General features: G+C 38.4%; 1 protein-coding gene across 3 annotated transcripts in view; it reads right to left on the bottom strand.

Moving 5' to 3' along the window:
* ACSM3 (acyl-CoA synthetase medium chain family member 3) overlaps positions 1-17,094 on the bottom strand; it is a 29,511-nt gene that overhangs the window by 5,191 nt on the left and 7,226 nt on the right. For all 3 annotated transcript variants that reach the window (XM_045542737.1, XM_045542736.1, XM_045542738.1), the window contains exons 3-9: positions 12,535-12,745; positions 10,371-10,578; positions 6,742-6,885; positions 6,474-6,630; positions 6,002-6,081; positions 3,505-3,628; positions 2,157-2,237 (exon numbers count right to left, since the gene is read on the bottom strand). In XM_045542737.1, coding sequence (XP_045398693.1) covers positions 2,157-2,237; positions 3,505-3,628; positions 6,002-6,081; positions 6,474-6,630; positions 6,742-6,885; positions 10,371-10,578; positions 12,535-12,745 — 1,005 coding nt within the window. The remainder of the gene's footprint in view (positions 1-2,156; positions 2,238-3,504; positions 3,629-6,001; positions 6,082-6,473; positions 6,631-6,741; positions 6,886-10,370; positions 10,579-12,534; positions 12,746-17,094) is intronic.

The following is a 17,094-nucleotide window of genomic DNA, read 5'->3' as shown; positions in this document are numbered from 1 at the left end:
TTGTTCAAGGGGTTTTAAAATGTTTAAACATGAAAATTATAAGCATTGGGCTTTGAAGTTGTTGGAATCTGGTATTCAGCTGGTTGGAGCACATCCCCAGATGCTCTTAGCTAAGTAACAAGAAGCCCAGTAATAACAGCCCTTGCGGAAGAGTTAAAAATGAAGGTAGCAATGATGATTGGGGATGCAAGCAGAGTGCCGTTTTCCTCTGAGCTATATCAGTTTTACATTCAAAGATAACTGCTCCAGAAAACCACTGGGCTATAATTAGTGAGGGCCCAGCAGGAGTATACTGCCATTGAGATCACTGTGAGTACAGTTATGTCTGTGAGACCCTGATAGCCTTGCATGTTAGGAAATGTTATTAAGGGGGAAGAAAAAGAACATAGCTATGTGAAATGTCAACTTACCTGTCATGCAGACATGATCATGCCTAATTATCAATATTTCTTTCCCCAACCTAAGGTAGCCTATTAACCAATAAACTATTGTTAAGAATATAAATAGGGTTCTCCCACCATTTCTTTTTTAAGAAAAGCTTTTCAAATGAAGGGAATGGGAGAGAGAGGTGAATAATAATAGCAGCATTTATCTTTTGGAACTTTATTATGTGCCAAGCAGTGTGATATGCTCTTTAAAGATATTATCTCATTTAATCCTCATAAGAAAGCTATGAAGTCAGTTGTGTTATTATTGATTAGGGTTACCAGCCATCCAGGACTGAGGTGATAAGGGGTAGGGGGGTGGCATTCCTTGTGATATATTACTTTTAGTGCTAAAACCACCAGACAAACTGAGAAAGGTTGGTCACCCTACTCCCCATTTTAAAAACTAGGAAACTGAAGGTTAGAGAACTTTAATAGCTTACCCAAAGACAGTCAGCTAGTGAACAGCAGAGATATACTTGAACCACTAGGCAATCCTATCTTTGGGCAAGGTTCCCATAACAAGATCAAAGTGAGAAAAAGGACCTAACATCTGGTTTATTCTATAAACAGTTACAACAGCAATCAAGCTCATCTAAACTCTCTCAAACTTACCAGATCAGAAGAATTACCTGGGGTGCTTGTTAAAAACACAGATTTTGGGGTTCCATTCCAAGTCTATTGAATCAGATTTTCCAAGGAAGGGGCCTAAGAAAGTATTTTTAATAAACACCCATATGATTTTTTATGATCAGATGAGCTTGAGAAACATTGATGTAAGAGCTCTCTACTCTGTTAATGCATTCATTTTTTGCTTCTATTGCTTTCTGTTACGTACAGATGGTCTCCAACTTAAGACCATTCGACATGATTTCCCAACTTTAGAACAGTGTGCAAGCAATAACCATTCCTTAGAAATCGTCCTCCTCTCACAATGCTGGGCAGCAGCAGTGACCACAGCTCCCAGTCAGCCATGCATTTTCAGCTTAGGATATGTTCAACTTACAATGGGTTTATTGGGACGTAACTCCATCATAAATTGAGGATCATCTTTATTAGTGTAAGTTTCTTTGGCTATACCTAGCTTTGAAGCTTGGTTGAGCTGAGAACAACTTTAGCCTTGGTACAAAGTATGCTGATGGGGAAATAGAATGCCCACTGGGCATAAGATGACACTAATGGCAGTGGTTACTGAAAGCCTAGAAATGGGCAGGCAATCCTGGAGGCAAAGAGGGAGAGTGCTGCAGCCACCATAAACTGTAGGCTCTTGTGGCCTAGCTGACCTCCTCAGGAGGTCGTAACCTCCCTCACCTGAAGAGGCAGTGTTGTGTTGTTGTTAAGCTGGATGTTGAAGCCAGACAGCTTAGGATCGAATCCCAACTCTAGCAGCTACTAGCTAGCTATGTGACCTCTGGTGAGTTCCTTAACCTCCTGGTGCCTCATTTGTAAGATTATTTTAATATTAGTATGTCTCTCATAGGTTCCTTCTGGGAATTAAATGGGTTAACGTTTATTAAAGAACTGCATGGTGCAACATAGGTATTTGCAAAATAATGGAAACCAATAAGCTAATTAACATTTCTAACCCACTTTCATCTTTTCATGGAGATTAAGGTGTCATGGAAGTAACATGGAATCATTACCAAAACAAGGAGAGTGTATATGGGGGTGAGGGATAGGTCACAAACAGACTGCGTTGTTAAACATTCTCCTGGAAGGGTGTGTGCCAACCTTAACATCAAAAGCAGGAGAAGGCTTTCCCATTGAGCCAGGCTTAATTTTCATTCCCTTAAAATTTCCACAGATTAGCACCTAGTTAAGAAGAATAAAAAGTAAGGTAAAATTACAAGTAACTTAAAATTGATTCATTCATTCACCATGCATTCATTCAACAAATACTTACTGATAATTTACTATCAATCAGGCTCAATAAACCGTTTCTGCTCTCATGGAATATAGCGATAAACAATATACAAATAAATACACATATGTAATAAGGTTACAGCACAATAAAATTATAATGACTAAAATATCCATATTGATTAAAACATGAGTGTTTGTGTATATTTATTTATTTATTTTATTTATTTATTAGATAGGGTCTCACTCTGTTGCCTGGGCTAGAGTACAGTGGTGTCATCATAGCTCACTACAACTTTAAATTCCTGGGCTCAAGTGATCCTTCTGCCACAGCCTCCTGGGTAGCTGGGACTATAGTCACATGCTAACACACTCAGCTAAGTTTTGTATTTTTTGTAGAAACAAAGTCTTGCTAGGTTGCCCAGGCTGGCCTCAAACTCCTAGCCTCAAACAATCCTTCCGCTTCAGCCTCCTAAAGTGCTAGGATTATATAGGCGTGAGCCACTGGGCCCAGCCAAAACATGAGTATATTAAATTTGTACTCATGTTAGTATGATACTTGTTATACTGTTTCTATTTAATAAAGTTTTCAATTTTTGTTTTTATTTTATTTTTAGTATTTTAATATTTGACCAGGTAATACATTCTCATGGTTCATAAATTGAAGCACTATAAAAAGACACACTGTAAAAAGTTTCTGTCAATCTTTCTTATCTGCTCTATCTTACCCCCCCTTTTCTATAAAATAACCACTTTTGTTCCTATTTCATGTATTTCCTATAGAATTTCTATTTATTCTTATGAGCTCTTTAAAAAAAAACCTTCTTAGAATATGCTTGCCAAAGAGTTGTCCAGCAAACTCTTAAATATCTTAAGTAACAAAAAGCTCAGCATTTTCCATTATGAGACAGCCCTAAGAAAGTTCCCTATCACATAAGGGAGAGATCTCTCTTTTGGTAGATCCAGTATGTTTTCATTTAAAAAGATATTTTCACCCTGATTGGTTAGTTATTGGTAGTTTTTCTCAATGAATGGCTATTTAAACAACTATCTTTTATTGAGCTTTTCTGCAACTAGCTTCCCTCAAGCTTTGTTTTTTAAATAAATACTCCACTCCTTCGCTCTCTCTCAAACAATCATAAGTTTATAATAGACACTTGGGTTTTTGGTCATCTGACTAAATCGAGTTCAGCCCTGTCTTTTCAGTGAGGTTAGATACCGTTTCAGTTTGTCCATATCCTTCGTAGATATCCAGGCCTGTCTTGTTTCTCCATTGTTCAATCACGTCAGGGTTGATTGGTTCCCCAGCACTCACACAGTGCTTTAAACTTTTGAACTTATACCTTTTCAGAAAACAGATAATGAGTTAGATTTAGGAGGGAAAACAGAGAGAAGTAGAAATTAGGATGATTTCTAATGAACTTCAATATAAAATGTATTTTAGTTTCTTCCTGATTCCTCTCCCCAATACAAAATAAGCCATTCTAACATTATAAAATGATAACCAAAATATCAATTTTTATTTTTCTTTTCTCCCTTTTTGGGGAGGAGGGGGGTGTCATTTGTTGCACAGAAAAGCCATTCTATCCTTAGGGAAGATGACACGTAATAACATTTTAAATCAGCAATGAAAAGTTGACAATTGTTTGGTTAAACTGACTATGGGATATTTATACAGTGGAATACTATATGGCTATAAAAAAGAATGAGTGTTGTCCAATAGAACTTTCTGTCATGATGGAAGTGTTCTATAATCTGCACTGTCTACTATAGTATATGCTAGCCCTGTATGAACATTGAGCACTTGAAACATGGCTAATGGCTAGTACAACTGAGAAACTGAATTTTTAATTTTATTTAATTAAAGTTTGTATTTAAATAACTACTTGTGGCTAGTGGCTACCATATTGGACAACACAGTGCCAGGATGTATATTGTTAGGGGAAAAAGGCAAGGTGCAGAACTATGTGCACATAATGCATATTATATTTATAATGGAGAGGAGACCATATGCATATTGGCTTGTGTATTTTCAGGGAGAATAGACAAGAAACTAGAAACAGGGTGCCTCCATGGAAGAGGAGAACTGGGTGACTGCAGACAAGGTTTGGAGCAAGACTTTTCACTATACATTTTTATGTACTCATTGGATTTTAAGGCATGTGAATTATTTCCTATTCAAAAATTAATTCACATCAATTTAAAAATATTCACCTGTGATATTGTAATATAACAAGAAATATGTAGAGGCTGAGTATCCCTAATCTGAAAATCCAAAATCTGAAATGCTCCAAAACCTGACACTTTTTCAGCAGTGACCTGACACTCAAAGGAAATGCTCATTGGCACATTTCAGATTTCAGATATTCAGACTAGGGCTGCTCAACCAATGTAATGCAAATATTCCAAAATCCAAAAAAGTACAAAATCTGAAACATTTCTGGTCCCAAGCATTTCAAATAAGGGATACTCAACCTGTATTGGGTCTTTATCCTGGATTCCAGGCATAGTGCTTCTAAAACTTTTATAATTTCCTAAGTGACAGGGGTGCTAGGAGCATCTTTTGTTCTAATATTTGGTCTTTGACCAGGTTCCTAACATAGATCTCCTAAATCCCTTGGAATTTTCTGGGTGATGGGAGTGTCATTTCTTCTAATGAGGCAACTCTCAATGGGGCTTCTGGATGGGAGCTGGTCACCAGAAAGACTAAGCCATGATTCAACCCTACCCCCCATCCTTCAGGAAGAGGGGCTGGAAATTGACTTAATAATCAATCGTGTGTATGTGATGAAGCCTCCAAAAAAATTCCTGAAATACAGGGTTTAGAGAGCACCACATACTGGGAAGGTAGTGCACCCCAACTCCACGAGAATAGAAGCATCTACACTTGGGGCCCTTGTGGACCTTGCCCTATGTATGTCTTTGTCTGGCTGTTTACCTGTAACCTTTATCATATCTTTTACAATAAACCAGTAAATGTAAGTATTTCCCTGAGTTCTGTGAGCCATCATAGCAAATTATTGAACCTGAGGAAGGGTCATGGGGAACCTCTGATTTACAGCCAATTGGTCAGAAGCACAGGTGACAGCCTGGACTTGTGATTGGCATTTGAAATAGGGAGCAGTCTGTGGGACTGAACCCTTAACCTGTGGCACATGATGCTAACTGCAAGTAGATAGTGTCAGAACTGAATTGCAGGAAACCCAGGTGATGTTGGAGAATTGGTTGGTGTGAGGAGAAAAAATTTCTCACATCTGGAGACCAGACTATTAAGTGTTGTAAGTATAGAAAAATGATTGGTTTTTTCTTTTCAGATTAATAATGCACCCTTTCAAATGGAATCAGCAGATTAAAAGACATGCATCCTCTTTTTTATTTGCTGGGATAAGGTTCCAAAGAGGAGCAACTTCTCTACTTTCTCAGTTCAGGTAACCACCATCATCCAAAATATTGAATCTTTTACCCGTAACCACTGGGCTCAGAGCTATAGATGTAACTAAACCCTACCATTCCTCTCCTTGCTTGGGGGATCCTGCCCTGGACACAGTAATTATCATTTACAGAAGAAGGTAAGCAAGAAGGAGAAAGAGGTCGAGGAAGAGATTGCTAAAGCCTGTAGCTACTAGTCTGCAGCTATGTCTTTAGGCATAAAGATGTTTTATAGCTTCTTCTTCTCCCCTTCCCTCACCAAATGCCTATTTACCAACATTTCTTACCTGGTCATATCATGCTGTACAAGCATTCGGTATGCAGTTGGTGCTGAACAGAAGACTGTGATGGGAAACTTGGAGAGTGTCTGCAATTTAGAAAAAGTAAACTCTTGGGTGTAGTATTTGCATGTAACCTATGCATATCCTTCTGTATATTTTAAATCATCCCTAGATTACTTATAGTACCTAATACAATGTAAATAGTTGTTATACTGTATTTTTAAATTTGTATTATTTTTATTGTTCTATGATTATTTTTTTCCCCAAGTATTTTTGATTTGTAGTTGATTGAATACAAGGATGTGGAACCTGCAGGTACCGAGGGAGCTGTTTATCTTTTTAGGCTTATTGACTTTCTGGATATGACATCTTAAATCACGTTGTCTACTCTGATCTCTACAAGTTACTTTATTCGTAAGTTCTGTCAGCAGTACTGCTAATGCATTTCTAAATGTTGACCTCCTGCATTCTGCCTTACTTGCAAGATGGAAGTTGGCTCAAAATGGGGCAAATAGTGTGCAAATACACATGCTCCCTGGATCCATGGAGAAAAAACACTACTCCACGCAGATTTTGCCCAGCCTGTGTCTGAGGTATTCCACATCACATCTGAAGGTATCAAATCTAGCCAGAACCTGGGAAAACAAAGAATAGCCCAACATATAGGAAAACAAATTTACAAGACCAGTACATAAACCATCATCTTTGCTGTTTTGACACTTCAAGCTGCAGTTCTGTGGAAGTACCTTCCATTTATAGATAATCCTAAGCCGAAACTGCTGTGGGTGTGTCCGGTCATTTTAGGAGATCCAGTTGTTCCACTGGTAAAGAAAATGGCCATGATCTCATTATGTTTTGTCTTCACACAGGTGTGGTTGTTACTGGCATGTCTGTGAAGGAAAAACTACAGTGACTTTGCACATTAAACACAGCATCATAGACTTACCACTGAAAAGATTCGAGAAACCATCTACTTGGACCTCTTCATCTCATGAAGGCCCCAGTGACTTAGATTGAATTACAAGGTAAAAACTTTCTCTTTCCATCTTTTTAGGTGCTTTCTAGAATCAAACTAAACGTTGCCATCCAAGGCCTATTTATTTAATCATTTTTCTCTATATAAAGGCCTATTTATGGCGGGGCGTGGTGGCTCACGCCTGTAATCCTAGCACTCTGGGAGGCCGAGGCGGGTAGATCGTTTGAGCGCAGGAGTTCGAGACCAGCCTGAGCAAGAGCGAGACCCCCATCTCTACTAAAAATAGAAGGAAATTATATAGACAACAAAAAATATATAGAGAAAAAGTTAGCCGGGCATGGTGGCGCATGCCTGTAGTCCCAGCTACTCGGGAGGCTGAGACAGGAGGATTTCTTGAGCCCAGGAGTTTGAGGTTGCTGTGAGCTAGGCTGACGCCACGGCACTCTAGCCTGGGCAACAGAGTGAGACTCTGTCTCCCCCCTCCCCCACAAAAGGCCTATTTATAATAGCTGATTATATAGCTTTTTTACTGTATAATAAAGAAGGATTGAAGCATTTAAAAAACTCAAGGATTCTATCATACCTCCAGGAGAGAAAGGAGTCTGTGATATTGTAATCATGGATGTATGAAGAATTTCCCCTTCCCCTCCATTGTGGATGCTTTAAAATGTGATTTTTAAAAATGAGTATATTAATACCATACTTGTTAGTGCAAGTCGTGGGTAATGGCAGGGGTCAGCAAACTACAGTCCACTGGCCAAAGCTGGCTTGTCTCTCGTTTTTGTAAGTAAAATTTTATTGCCCATTTTGATGTATAATCTGATTGCTTTCACACTACATGGCAAAATTGAGTAGTTGTGACAGAGACTATATGGCCTGCAAAACTGTCCCTTTTATAGAAAGTGTTTGCCAACTCCTGAAAGGATAGTTTTCTGTCCCCACAAGAGAATTTATGTAGTTCTGGATATAGTAAACAGTAAGACTGGAGAGGATCTAAGCATCCATCCAGTGAAGGAAGGATTCTAGTTAGAAAGAAAAGTTTTTAGTCCCAACCATTTGATCCAGCAATCTCACTACTGGATATCTCCCCAAAGAAAAAGAAGTCTTTTTATCAAAATGACACCTGCACCTGCAATGTTTATTGCAGCACAGTTCACAACTACAAAGATGTGAAATCAACCCAAGTGCCCATCAGTTCATGAGTGGATTAATAAAATGTGGTATGTATATACCATGGAGTTCTACTCAGCCATAAAAAAGGATGAATTAATGCCTTTGGCAACAATTTGGGTGGAACTGGAGACCATTATCCTAAGTATCTCAAGAATGGAAAAATAAACACCACATATACTTGCTATTAAATTGGAACAAACTAATGAGCACACATGTGCACAGAGGGAAGTAAAACTCAGTGGAAATCAAGCAGGGAGGAATGGGGAGGAGAAGAGGAGCGAAAACCGATTTAACAGGTACAATGAACACTATTTGGGTGATGGGTACATTTATACCCATGACTCAAGCATTACAAAAGTGATCCATGTATCCAAAAACATTTGTACCTCCCTTAATATTTTGAAATAAAAAATCCAAAAACCTTTTAGTTCCAAAGGGTAATTGGGCTTTTTTTTTTTGAGACAGAATCTCACTCTGTCACCTGGGCTAGAGTGCCATGGCATCGGCCTAGCTCACAGCAACCTCAAACTCCTGTGCGATCCTCTTGCCTCAGCCTCCTGAGTAGCTGGGACTACAGGTGTGCACCACCATACCTGGCTTATTTTTACTATTTTTAGTAGAGACAGAGTCTCACTCTTGTTCAGGCTGGTCTCGAACTCCTGAGCTCAAGCAATCCTCCTGCCTTGGCCTCCCAGAGTGCTAGGGATTACAGGTGTGAGCCACCATGCCCGGCCATAATTGGGCTTTTATATAAGTCACACATTAGGGCAGCTGAGAGAAGGTAACTCTGCACACGTACATATCAAGTGTCTAGGAAGCACACAGATTTATCCCAGAATATTGGGCTGAGAATGAACAGAAACATCAAGGCTATAAGAAATATAGAAAAGCTGTTTTCAAAGCTAACACAGTCCAGTTGTTCAGTCTATGATTCCATAGTTATCTTAGTTAAAAATAGTTAGTGCCTATAGCTGCGTTCCTATCACTTCCATCACAAGCATGGTTGCCCTCAAAACCTAAGGCAGGGTTGTCATATTGATCCGTTACTACTAGAGGCAGTAAATATGGCAGTTAATAGTGTGGGCTCAGAAGCCATACTGCCTGGGTTTGAAACTCAACTCTGCCAGATACTAGCATTTGACCTTATTCATCTGTATAATTATAGTACCTACCTCCTAACTTCATAGGTCGTTGTGAGATTTTAATGAATTAAAGTGCTTGGAACAGTTTGTGGCACATAACCAATCCCATATAAATGTTAGCTATTATTGCAATTATTATTTTTATTAGAACAGTACTTGACCTTTGGTAAGAACTCAATATTTTAGCTATCTTAAAGGTGTAGGAATGAGTCCATAGTTGCAAGCATGCTCCCAAATCCTTGAGTAAAGGTAGAAGACTTTTGTTGCCAGCCTAATGCTGAGGCACAACCAGTACCTGGCAAGAGTTCCAAGTAACCCCTGGAAGCACCTCATGCAGGGCTTGAACATCAGTGTAATTCAGTTTTATAATTGCACCCATTAACATTACGTGTTTTTCTTACTTTAACCTGATAGAAGTATTGCTGTCAACAAAGGAATGGCATAGCCAACACAGAAGGACTGAATGTAGTCAATTTCCTTGGGAGATGATAATAGCTCTCTGATTGATGCTGTGATGCATTTCTAAGATCCTGCTGAAGGAATGAACTTCCTCTTTGCAGGTGTGGGGAGCCCTCTTTAGAGATTGCCTTGGCTGAAGAGAGCTGCCTTGTTAAACATCCTCCCATACCTCCTAGGAATAGCCCACATCCAATTACTGATCAATGTGAGTGTATAAAGGCCAGGACCTCTTGCTTTAGCTGAGAATAGCTTTGAGGAACTGTCCAAACTTTGAAGGTCCCAGTGGGTTGACTGAGGGCTTTTGTAGGGAATACATTGCAGGTATATTTCACCCTCTGCCCAGTCCCACATCCTTCCCTTTCCTTCACAGGTACTGATCCCAAGGGAACTCCTCAATAAACACAGTATACACCAATCTCTGTGTTAGGGTATTCCAATCTATGAAAAACACTCCGGGCTCCTTCCTACCTCAGAGTCTAGCACTATTAGTATAACAATAAATCGCCAGTTGTTCCCTTTGCCTATTGTTTTAATTTGTATTTTTCTGATCGCTACTGAGTTGAATGTCTTTTTATTGTTGTCTTTCTTTTTGGGAGGCTGTTCTACAACAATTATGGCTACTCACTTCATCATTTCCTTGAGGTTCCCCCACCCCTCTCTGGAGTTCTGAGACACAATCAGTTTGGAGTGCAGAGTTTCACATTTAGGTGCAATAGCATCTACTGCTGGGGCTAAAACATCATTGGTAATAATGCACTTTGCTTTTGAAGTTTGTAGTCTGTAGAGGATATCTTTCTCAGTCAGCTGAGTGGTTCCTGGAATTAAAACCGTACCTAAAGGAGCAGAAAAGAAGCAATGTTTAAAAGAAAGGTATTCTTCATCATAATAGTTAGGGTAGTGTAGTTAGTGTGTATACTTTCTGTATTTCTCAGAATGAGTTAGTCAGTATAACAGGGAAGATATCTACCTATTTGTTTTGCTTAATCTGCTTTTGCCTTTCAAGGGATCTCAGAGGCTATGACCCTTTTGACCTAACATGAAAGGGTGTTAAATGCTGGTAATTATTTTTTATTTGAAGATCATTCATAACATTGAGAGGGTTTTGACCCTCTAGTTGAATGGAAAGCATGTGCAAAGGCCCTGGGGCAGGAAATAACTTCGAGGCTTGAGAAAATGAAACATAGAGAACAGTTTGAAAATTAAAGCATAATATGAGGGTTTGTTGTTGGCACTGGGGACTATGGGACAGATTTCTCTGAGAACTTCAAAATAAAGGAAATGGCTGTTGCCTTCCAAGAGCTAAACTACAAACTCAACATAAAATAGATCAGGACAGAGATATGCAAAGTCACTGTAAATAGACATAATGATAATAACTCTCCTTTCTGATTGAACTAATATGAATGGATATCTGGTCCTGACAATCAAACAGTCCCTAACTAAGAGAATGAGTTTAAGCAGCATTCATGAAAGCAATCATTTTGTTAAAAAACTGCTTAAAAGTTGGCTCTGCTACTCCCATGTGTAATTCATATGTACATATGAAATAGAATATATTAACTCTCCTCAAATGGAAGTAATGATTATAATAAATTAAGAATGGTTACTTAATATAATGATTTATTATGACAATAGGACTATTAATTAATTTAACAAATATTTTACTGAACATTTTGTATATGCCAATCATTGGGGGTGCAGAGATGAATATATCATAGTCATGGCCTTTTAGGAGCTTATGTAGTCTTATGGGAATAACAGATTTATAAGCAAATTGTATACCCACACAATATAGTTCCTGTTAAATTAGAAATACATACGTGTTGCTTTGGAAAGTTCAAAGAAGAAAGTACTCAGCTTGGGATATCAGGGTGGGGTTGTGTTAGAAGGTAACATTAGAACTGAGACTTGAAAGTCTAGTAAGAGTAATTTAGGTGGTTAGGTATTATGGAAAGGCTTTTGAAGCGTAGGAAAAGTGTGCAGAAAAGCCAGGAGATGGGAATGATCACAAACCTTCTAGGAATCCATTTGGCATGGCTAGAGCATGGAGTGTAAAGGTGGAGAAATTAGAACAATAAAGGGAAAATGGGTACAGTCTTCCATGATACACCCAAAAAAGTTCAGGTATTACCTAGTAGGCAATGGGGAGGCAATGATCAAACAGAAAATGACAGGAAAAATTTGCTAGAAAAAACACTGGCCAGGGAAGATTAATTGGATTTGGATGGGGTGTAGCTACACTCAAAACCAGAATTAGGGAGACTTTTAGGGAAATCCATTCAGGAGATAATAAAGATGTGAAGTAAGGCAATGGCAATGAATTTGGAGAAGAGGAGGAACTTTGGAGGTATTTAGGAGGTCAAATTTATAAAATGTAAGAACTTATTAGGAAGGAGTTGCAGGTGGCTGTTTAGGACACCGGATGGATGGTAATTAACCATGAAAGCAACAAAGGCATGAAACAAGAACTGTGTCAGATGCGTTGAATTTCAGATGACCATGGATCCCATAGGAAGAAAGGGAAAGTAATATGAGGATATTTTAATGTTGATTAGCAATCATTTCATAAATCTATTTTATTATGAAAAACCCAACTTCTAGTTTAGGTCAACAGTATGGCATGTTTCCAACATGTTTCTAAGATTCCTGAGAATAATATTAATATTATATTACATACAGTTCTTCTTCAAATAATTTACCCAAATAAATGTCTCATGATTAGTTGGATGTTTTGGAAAATTTCTCATCCAGTTTAGTTTAAATGTGATTACATTATACATATTACTAACCTGTTCGAAGACAGGCCACATTTGCAAGCCACCACTCTGGGATCCTGGGCAGAATCACAATTACTCGATCTCCCCTTTGCAGGCCACAGGCATCTGTAAGTATATTGGCAAATTTCCTGGACAAAGATCCTAGTTCCTCAAAACTCCACCTCACCTCTTCTCCATTCCCATTGATCCACCAGAGGGCTGGATTGGAAGGTTTCTTTCCAGCCTGAGGAAAGACAAACCAGTCATAGATTTAAAGTTTGTTATACAGTTAAGTTCTGTTTCGGCTGACTTAACAGAATATACTCTCCAAAGAAAATTCACAAGTCATTAGTAAGGACATGAATGGAGTATTTGGAAATAACTCTGGACAAGATGTAATCAAAATGGCTGACTAGAGGTGGCCAGTACTCATCAGTATATATGAGATGATATTAATATATTAAAAGCACTAGGGGAGAAAAAAGAAAAACACTGCCAGCCATGACCAGCAAAGCTATTCTTTAGCAATGAAGGAGGAATAAAGTCTTTCTCAGCCAAGTAAAAACTGAGGGAATTCATCACCACTAGACTGGCCTAATGAAAACTTGCTTAAGGAAGTCATCCTGTACCTGGAAGCAAAAGGGTGATAGCTACCATTATAACATATGAAAGTGTAAAATTCAACTGGTAGAGCTGATAGACAAATGAGAAAGATAATGGAATCAAATGTTATTACTACAGAAAACCACCAAAGTGCAAAGATAAATAAGAAGAAGAAGGGAACAAAGGATATTTAAAAAATAAAAAACAATTAAGAAAATGAGAGGAGTAAGTCCTCATTTATCAATAACCTTGAATGTAAATGGTTTAACTTCCCCAATTTAAAGATATAGACTGGCTGAATAGATTACAAAAACCAAGACCCAACTATGGGCTGCCTACAAGAAACTCACTTCACTTCAGACAGACATAGACTGAAAATGAAGAGATAGAAAAAATATTCCATGCAAATAGAAACCAAAAGCTTGCAGGAATAGCTATACTTATATTAGAAAAAATAAACCTAATTCAAAAAACATAAAAAAGAAAGAAGGTCATTACATAACAATTGTATTAATATATTTATATTACAATATGATGTAACAATTGTAAATATATATGCACCCAATAAAGCATCCAGATATATAAAACAAACATTATTAGATCTAAATAGATATATAGACTCTAATACAATAATAGTTGGGGAGTTCAACACTCCACTCTCAGCATTAGACAGATCATCAAGACATAAAATTAACAAAGAAACATTGGCTTTAAATTGCACTTTGGACCAAATGGATCTAACAGACATTTACAGAACATTTCATTCAATAGCTATAAAATACACATGCTTCTCTTCTGCACATGGGAACATCCTCCAGAATAGACTATATGTTACAGCACAAAACAAGTCTCAACAAATTTTTTAAAATTGAAATTATAGCAAGTATCTTCTCAGACCACAATGAAATAAAACTAGAAATCAATAGTAAGAGGAACTTTGGAAAGCATACAAATACATACAAATTAAACAATATGCTACTGAATATCCATTGGGTCAATGAAGCTATTAAGAAGCAAATTTAAAAATTTCTTGAAACAAATGAAAATGGAAACACAATGTACCAAAATATATGGGATATTGCAAAGGGAGTGCTAAAAGGGAAGTTTATAGCAATAAACACTTACATCAAAAAAAGTAGAAAGATTTCAAGTAAACATTCTAATAATATACCTCAAGGAACTAGAAAAACAAAAAGAAGCCAAACCCAGAATTAGTAGAAGGAAAGAAATAATAAAGATCAAAGCAGAAATAAATGAAATTGAGGTTTAAAAAAACCCAAATGATCAACACAACAAGTTAGTTTTTTGCAAAGATAAACAAAATTAACAAATCTTTAGACTAAAAAAAAAGAGACGAGACAAAAAAATTAGAAATTAAAAAGGAGATGTTACAAATGATACCACAGAAATGCAAAGGATTATTAGAGACTACTATGGACAAATATATGCCAACAAATTGGAAAACCTGGAGGAAATGGATAAATTCCTGGACATGTATAACCTACCAAGATTGAACCATGAAGAAACAAAAAACCTGACTGGACCAATAACATGTAACTAGAATGATTCAGTAATAAAAATATCCCATCAAAGAAAATCTTGGGATCAGATGGCTTTACCTGCTAAATTCTACCAAACTTTAAAGAACTAACACAAATTCTTCTCAAACTGTTCCAAAAAATTAAGAAGGAGGGAATTTCTTCCTAATTCATTCTGTGAGGCCAGTATTGCCCTAACGCCAAAACCAGACAAAGATACAACAAAAAAGAAAACTACAGGCTAATAGCCCTGATGAATGTGCATGCAAAAATCCTCAACAAAATGGTAGCAAACCAAATCCAATAGCATATCAAAAAGATAGTACACCATGACCAAGTGGGATTAATCTCAGGAATGCAAGGATGGTTTAACATACACCAATTAACATCACATCAACAGAATGAAGGACAAAAACTGTATGTAATCATCTCAATAGAAGCAGATAAAGCATTTGATAAAATTCAACATCCCAATGTCCAGGACAGAGCAGGAGGAGCCGGATGGAACAGCCTAATTATTTCCAGGCCCCCCCACTGTCCCCAGTCCCCCTGAAGAGGCAGGAGCTGGAGCTCATGGTCTATAGCAAGGAATAGCAGCCATGAGCTAGAAAACCACTGTGATATCAACAAGTACTCTACCTACCAGGACTGATAAGCCCTGGTGGAAATACCCAACCTGAAGGAGTACCAAGTGTAGGTGTGGTTCAAGAACTGCCAGACCAAACACTCTCTATAGCAGCTCCAGCAACAATTCCAGCAATTACTGGGGTATGGAGGTTGTGGAGTCCGCACTGTACCAACCTACCCCAGAGCCCCTCCCCCTGTGAACCCCATATCACTGCAGGGCCCAGGTTTCCAGAGCCTCTTTCTGTCCAGCCCCTCGGGAATCTTCCCAGTAGCAGAACCCACCGTCTACAGCCTTGACCAGGTGATGGTGGGGGCCTAGGTATGGCACCCAGGAGGGCATCCCATTTGCTCCAGGCCCAATTCCAGCCCCAGGCATAGGCCCATTCCCATTCCTCACCCCAGGACCATTCCTAGGCCCAATCCCAGGTCCAGGTCCAGTCCCAGGCCATGCCCCAGACCCATTTACCCAGGTCCACATCCAGACCCAACACCAGGCCCATTGTGGCCTCAGACTAGGCCTGCAACTTCTCACCAAACACTTGGTTATTCCCTGATATTACAGAGCTCCTCTCACACCAAGACCCCTTTGAAGGATCCTTGGTCTTTACCACCACATCTGGGTACCACAAGGGGGATGACTTTGTGGACAAGACTCAGACCCCAGGTCATTACTAGATTTATAGGGGGTTGGGAGGTGATGTCTGCAAAGTCCTGCAGATACCATGGGGTTGGAGGGCCCATAGCAGTGGCTGGTTGGTCTTCATCACTGGTTACCTTCTGTCAGCAAATGTACTGTCATTTACCCAACCTGCTGGAGGTGGGCATTTGCTGCCTTCACTGTGTGGCTATCATAGGTCGTACCACTAGGAATGTCCCCACCTCATCATTTGGGTTGAGCATGAGCATTTCTGTCCACTAGGAGTGGAATTGCTGCTCATGGGTATGTCTAGCATTAGTGGGTGCTACCTGAGAGCTTTCTAAAGGGTTTTTCCCAGTGCTCCTGCTATCAGCATCCTCTCCAACACTTAGAGTTGTGACACTTTTTAATGTTTGCCCATCTGCTAACCTGTGGCTTCATTTTGGTTTTAATATTCATTTTCCTGATGACTGAGAGGTTGAAAAATTCACATATGTTAATTGAACATTAGAAACCCTCAAAAAAAATTCAACATCTCTTCATGATAAAAACTCTCAACAAATTAGGTATAAAAGGAACATACCCCAATGCAAAGACTATATATGATGAACCTAAAGCTAGCATCATACCAAATGGGGAAAAAGAGAGGGCCTTTCCTCTAAGAACTAGAACAAGACAAAGATGTCTACTTTGATCACTCTTATTCAACATAGCACTGGAAATCCTACCCAGAGCAATTAGACGCGAGAAAGAAATAAAGTCATCTATGAACTATTGTCCAGGACATGAGAAAAAATAAGTAAATAAATGGCATCTAAATTGGAAAAGAATTGTCTTTCTTTGCAGACAACATGGTCTTATATATAGAAAAACCTAAAGGGTCCACCAAAAACCTCTTAGAACTGATAAACAAATTCAGTAAAGTTGTGCAATACAAAATCAACATACAAAAATCAGTGGCATTTCTATACGCCAATAATGAACTATCTGAAAAAGAAATCAGGAAAGCAATCCCATTTACAATAACTACAACACAACACTTAGAAATAAATTTACCCAAGGAGATGAAAGACCTCTGCAATGAAAACTAGAAAAAAATGATGAAGAAATTGAAGAGGACACAAACAAATGAAAAGACATTCCATGACTCTGAATTGGAAGAATTAATATTATTAAAATGACCATACT

Source organism: Lemur catta, chromosome 2 (assembly GCF_020740605.2).
Source record: "Lemur catta isolate mLemCat1 chromosome 2, mLemCat1.pri, whole genome shotgun sequence".
NCBI lineage: Eukaryota > Metazoa > Chordata > Mammalia > Primates > Lemuridae > Lemur > Lemur catta.
This window is presented reverse-complemented; position numbering and strand designations above follow the sequence as displayed.